This window comes from Arachis hypogaea, chromosome 18 (assembly GCF_003086295.3).
Source record: "Arachis hypogaea cultivar Tifrunner chromosome 18, arahy.Tifrunner.gnm2.J5K5, whole genome shotgun sequence".
NCBI lineage: Eukaryota > Viridiplantae > Streptophyta > Magnoliopsida > Fabales > Fabaceae > Arachis > Arachis hypogaea.
The window spans coordinates 26,455,012-26,461,429 of record NC_092053.1 but is presented as its reverse complement, the minus strand read 5'-3'; the positions used below and the strand labels follow the sequence as shown (position 1 = coordinate 26,461,429).

The following is a 6,418-nucleotide window of genomic DNA, read 5'->3' as shown; positions in this document are numbered from 1 at the left end:
TCCATGAGATCAGAGTCTTCGTGGTATAAGTTAGAATCAATTGGCAGTATTCTTGAGATCCGAAAAGTCTAAACCTTGTCTGTGGTATTCCGAGTAGGATCTGGGAAGGGATGACTGTGACGAGCTTCAAACTCGCGAGTGTTGGGCGTAGTGACAGACGCAAAAGGATCAATGGATCCTATTCCAACATGATCGAGAACCAACAGCTGATTAGCCGTGCGATGACAGCGCATTTGGACCATTTTCACTGAGAGGACGGGAGGTAGCCATTGACAACGGTGAAACCCAACATAAGCTTGCCATGAAAAGGAGTATGAATGATTGGAAGAAGGCAATAGGAAAGCAGAGATTCAGAAGGAACAAAGCATCTTCATACGCTTATCTGAAATTCTCACCAATGAATTACATAAGTATCTCTATCCTATTTTATATTTTATTCATCTTTTAATTATCAATTCTCCATAACCATTTGAATCCGCCTAACTGAGATTTACAAGATGACCATAGCTTGCTTCAAGCCGACAATCTCCGTGGGATCGACCCTTACTCACGTAAGGTTTATTACTTGGACGACCCAGTGCCCTTGCTGGTTAGTTGTGTGGAGTTGTGACAAAGAGTTGAGATTACAATTGTGTGTACCAAGTTGTTGGCGCCATTGATGATCACAATTTCGTGCACCAATTTCTTACCATGAATACTCTGTTTACATTTTACAATGATACTAAAATCGTATAACAAATTTGTAATTTGTACTATTGTAAACATAGGACCTTTCTCCATGAAGTCCATGAGCTTGAAGTTGACCTAGGAGGAATTGAATCGCACCACAAGAAGGCCTTAGGACATTGCGCACTGGATCTCGATTCAGTATCGCTTCCAGAGCTTCTCCATCTTGTGGCGGCACTGGACGGGGGTCTTGGCCGGAAAGGCATTACGGCATCTATGTGCGACGGTGTTGTTGGAGCTTGAATCCGATGGCTCTGAACTCTGAACTTGCCATTATGCCAAGGTAGAGGTGATCTGTGCATGGGCTTGAGGCGGCGCTCACAACTAGAAAATGGATAAATACAGACAGATTTACAGACATATTTAGTCTTTATTACAGACGGATTTTTGGTTACCGACGAAATTACCGACGGATTTTGTCCCTCTGTAAAAGCCCCGTCGGAAATTATTTACCGATGGATTTTTTTCCGTCAGAAAATTACCGACGGATTTTTACTAGTTACCGATGGATTTTTCCTCTGTAAATTCTCCCTCCATTTCCTGAAGGCGACAAACTTACAGACGGATTTTTCGTCTGTAATTACAGACGAATTTTCAGACGGATTTTCTGTCTGTAATTACAGACAGATTTTTAGACGGATTTTTCGTCTGTAATTACAGGTGAATTTTCAAACAGATTTTCTGTCTGTAATTACAGACAGATTTTCAGACGGATTTTCCGTCTGTAATTACAGACGGATTTTTCGACAGATTTTCTGTCTGTAATTTAAACTTTGGAAAATCATGATTACAGACAGAAAATCCGTCTGTAAGGTAAAATAGAATTTTTTTTTTTACTTTTTCTAATTACAAAATAAACTTGTTTTCATACAAAATAAATATAAATTTAATACAAATTTTTATCTAATTTATATTCGAATATTTATAATATTTCACAAAATAAACAAATTCATCGTATTAAAAATAAACAATATTTACAATAAATTATTCAATATGAATTGAAGATACAGCTGAAGTGATTTCATTTGTTCTAGGGTCAGCACTTTCTAAAGAAACGCCACAAGGATCTTCTTTAACCAGAAGGGCAAGAACATTGAGTGAGCTCCATGTTTTTGTCACATTGCTGCTTGAATCTCCCAAAGTAACAGCAAAGACAGCATCAAATCCTCCTGCTCCTGGAACTCCAGCCAACAACACTCCTTCCAAGTTCAGTGTAGCATCTAAAAGTTTTGTTTGTGATTCTGGTTCAATCTGCATGAATTGCAAGGAAAGAGTAGTAATATTCTACCAGCAGATATAATTTATAATTAACATCATTCAAACAGAAGAAGCCTAATAATAAGTGTCAAATCAATGAAAGGAACTTACAGGAACACCTGCAGCCTCACCCATTAGGCGCATATGATATCTAATCCCAAGCATAGCTTCTTTTGCACCTAGCAATGCTTTAATAACTGCTTCCTTGTTGGGTTCAGAAGCTTGCTCTATCCACTGCGAGAATTGCATTTTCAACATCAACACAAGAAGAAAAGCAAGAACATGAGAGCCTGAAGTGTAGTCTCAAGAACATGATATCACATATGTGCATTAGAAATTCAGTCACACCACTTGAAACTGAAAACCAGGCAAACAGTAAAGTTGGATATATAATCTCTTTCAAACCCATCAAAAGTCAACTTAATTGTATAAGTCTAATAGTAAAGATGTCCTATCTCATTAAAATAACTAATAAACAGGAATGTAGAAATTTAATCTAATGCAAGGCATACCATAAGGCCAAAATGTTCTAGTTATTTAACAGTGAGCATTATCAACCAGTTTACTCTACATACCATAAGGCCAAAATGTTCTAGTCCTTAGGCTGCTGATTATCACTTCCTTTTTAATCAATGCGGATGAGTTAAACCAGTTACACATATCATAATAAATTAACCTTATGCTAGTTGTTATGTACTTCAACAACCACTACATATTCTCAAAGGTAACTGAGATAAATGGAACAACCATAAATAATCTTGGAGAAGCATCATAGTCATTGTTTTTATATGCTCCTTTAATAAATAATCTTGTATTTTTTCTAGAAATGGAAGAATATAAAACACTCATATAAATCAAATGTGTAATGCAGGATCCAAATTTAATACCTCATGAAAAAATTTAGCTTATTTTTGTTTTCTTATTGTTTTTGGAAAAGGAAGTAATAATTGAAAATGGATGTTATGAACTGTTTGATGAAATAAGCAATGGAAATAGAATCAGGCATCAAGAGCTTGGTGAGCCAAATCCATAACATGATTCTGCATATAACCTCTTGCATGTCTGTTTATTCAATTCCTTTGCAGTAGTGTCACAACAAACACAACTGAGAAGAGGTTTATTATTATTGGCTAGCAGTGTATCACTACTTCTCCCAAAAAATTTAACAAATAAAAGAAGACAATATAAATTATTATATCTCAATTGTACTCAAACTAAACCTTTTTCCATATACCACAATCTAAAGTAATGTAAGTTATTTCTTGATTCCTACTCAGGCGGCTGGTGGCTGGCGGCTGCAACTACTTAGTTGCATTGTAATATGCTATTATTTCCTTTTTCTAATTGCTCTAGGACCATTTGTTTCACTTCTATTTCTGAAATCATCGTTTATAGCAATGATGTGCAAAACAGATTTGATTAAGTATAAACCCCCATTGTTGAATCAATTCATTTGAATCCAATGCTAAAACCAATAGCAGGAATAACCAGCCGTGCTCTGCAGTTATTCAAATCTCCATAGTAAAAGCAATTCCTTGAACAGAACTTTAAGATAAATCAAGAAAACAGCTCAAATTAGCAGACTATTGAAAAAATCGAACTAAATTTTTGGTACTCCAGTTTGCAAATAGTAATAATGATATTACACAAGAGAGGGAGAGTCCCAGGAAAACGAAAAGGCTGTGTGTAGCTATGTACCTTTGACAAAAATCTTGGAAGAAATTGCTCGGAGGAAAAGAAGCTGAGAAAGAGAGCGATGCTGTTGACACCATATTTGCCGCAGACCCTCCATGCTTCAGCTTCATCATTGGGCAAGAATATTCGTCATGGTTATGAAACAAGGCACATATCTTACAAGATTTTCCAACACCAAAAAATAAAATAAAAAACAGCAAATGACAAGCAAAAATATGCTGCTACACTTTTTCCCCATAAAGGGCTAAAGTGAACTTAAAGCATGTATATACAGTTGATACATCGAAGTGAATCTGAAGATTGTACCAATCCATAAAATTTTAATTGCAAAACCATCATCAGAAGCATATATATAAGAGGCCTAAAACATGAAACTTGAAGCAACTAATAAAACTTAATCATGAGTTGCATTTCTAAACTAAATGAAAAAGAATGAAAATATTCTTCACACAGTTCACGAGCTCTATGTAACAGGTAGATTGAGCACAATTATACCCCTGATCTTCTAAACTTCCAAACTTCACTTGAGTTCCTCCAATAACAAAACATTTCTAAATATGCCGAAAACTGATACTTTCTGCTCACCTCAGGACAACTGCAATTGTAGATCTAAATTAAAAAGAGAGGTTAGTGGCAGACATATATATCAGCAAAAGGAAAACTAATCTGAAACTAATACAAGTCAAACAACCAAATAAACAGAAACACCGTCATTAAGAAGCAACCATAAGCTTTCAAGTTATAGAACAAACACACAAATTGAACAGTACAAAGTACCCTTTTCATGTAAGGAGAATCTGCACATCACTGAATATGAAGATAAGTAATTTATAGAAAAACTAAAGGGATAAAACAAAACACATTCTTGTAATGTAATGTATCGTAGAACAAAGGGATAAAAATGAAGGTAAAAGACATCACAGTCATTGTATCAAACATGTGGTGATCATTGCCCCAAGTGGTGCCAATACAGAAGGCCTTCTCCTTCTGCACTTCCAAACACTCCTGCCAAATAAATAAATAAACAGGGAGTTTAAAAACAAATTAGAATTAGTATTCATAATTTCATCTGAATCAGAAGTGAAAGCGTGAAGCAGCTGAGGTGTTCACCTTGTCGAGATCCTCACGAGAACGAGAGGTTCTCGTAGTTACGTTCTTGTACTGCTTCAATCGAGTCTCGCGGTACTTCTGTAGCTGTGGTTAAGCTTCACCCATGGAATCCGTTTTATATCCTTCCCATGGAGCTTCAGCACAGCCACACGCAGAAGGAGACAGAGATCGGCGACGCAGGAGGAAAAACAGAGCGTTACGGGTTTCAGCCATGGAGGAAGGAGTGACGTTTGAAGGCTTACGAGAGAGTGAGCACGACGGAGGCTTTGAGACGGAGGGAGCGTCGATGGAGGGAGCGGCGAAGCAGGGGTTGGAAGCGCGACGAAGTTCTGGAATTAGGGTTGGAAGCGCGACGAAGCTTTGGGGTTAGGGTTGGATGCGGCGGCGGAGGGAGCCCGTGCGACGCAAGGTACGACGGAGAGAGATCTGTGACGTCAGCGACGGCAACAGCGGCGGACGAAGCTGGTGTGATGGAGAGAAGAAGCAACTCGGTGACGGAGAGAGGAACAAGCTCATTTGATATGGGTAGAGTGTAAATGGATCGAGTGGATAGAGATAAGATTAGGGTTATCTCAATATTTACTGACGAAAAATTTAAATTACACACAGATTTTCCGTCTGTAACTATTTCCCACAGGAAAAAAAATTAATTTTTCCGACAGAATTATCGACGGATTTTTTTTTCTGTCTGTAATTTATGCTAATCCATTTTTTTGGTTTTCCGACAAAAAATCCCTCTGAAATTTTCTCTGTATTTCCGTGGGATAAAATCCATCGGAAATATCCGTCTGTAATAACTAGTTTTCTAGTAGTGGCTAGGGCCGCCACGGGGTTTGGGTGGGTGCTGTCAGAGGTGGTAGCACTGCGTGGGAACGGGCGAATTGTCTAAAGGTCTTGTCGTTGTCTTCGTCATCGTCGACGTGGAAAGATGGCAACAGTGGTGGTTGGTGGAGTAGCAGAGAATAGAAAAGATGGTTAAGGTGGTGGCAATGGAGGTATTTGAGATTTAAGGAAGAAGAGAGGATGAGGTTGAAGATAAATGCTGAGTAATTTGGGAATTTTATTAAAAAAATCAATAAAAATTTATGATTTGAATACTTTTGTCGTATTGAACTCATCTTTAATGAGTACAATATTAGTTTCTTTTTTCTATGGATATTTTTGTCAGCATTCTTAAAATTTATGAGTAAAAATGATTATTTTTCTACTATTTTTCTACTATTATGAGGCACGTGGGTCCTAAGAGTAACAAATCTGACACCCCAACACTGTTTTAGTGTTTTCCATTCTCACAATAATGCTGCCAAAATCCAAACAAACATCTTACTCTCACTCACTTTCCAATTTCCATATAAAAACATTATTATTTATCTAAATAATATTCAAAATTTTTGAATTAAATCAGTTATTGTCATATAAATTTTGTGATTTTTATCTTATTATTTGTAATTTTTTATTTGGTTTAGAAAATTTAAAACATATATTGTACCTTAATTTTAATGTGATAGAGAAGATAATGGGGTATGCAGAAGTTGGATTTAAAACTAATTCATATGCTTTTTTGGCAGTTTTTTTTTTTTCATGGAAATAAAATAGGAAGTATTTAAACCATAAACTGGTAACTGGGAAG

At 36.6% G+C, this 6,418-nt stretch overlaps 1 protein-coding gene across 2 annotated transcripts; it reads right to left on the bottom strand.

The window, feature by feature from the left end:
• Nucleotides 1-1,656: 1,656 nt before the first annotated feature.
• On the bottom strand, nt 1,657-5,817 carry LOC112772843 (phosphomevalonate kinase, peroxisomal). 2 transcript variants are annotated; one of them, XM_025817850.2, is made up of 5 exons: nt 4,789-5,817; nt 4,174-4,683; nt 3,682-3,782; nt 2,095-2,217; nt 1,657-1,977 (listed from the first exon to the last, which is right to left on the bottom strand). In XM_025817850.2, exons 4-5 carry the CDS (start codon nt 2,146-2,148, stop codon nt 1,711-1,713), a joined length of 321 nt encoding a protein of 106 aa, XP_025673635.1. In that variant the 5' UTR covers nt 2,149-2,217; nt 3,682-3,782; nt 4,174-4,683; nt 4,789-5,817; the 3' UTR covers nt 1,657-1,710. The 2 variants fall into 2 exon arrangements, with proteins under 2 accessions (XP_025673635.1, XP_072082186.1); XM_072226085.1 differs by having other exon boundaries at nt 3,682-3,776.
• Between the last annotated feature and the right edge of the window lie 601 nt (nt 5,818-6,418).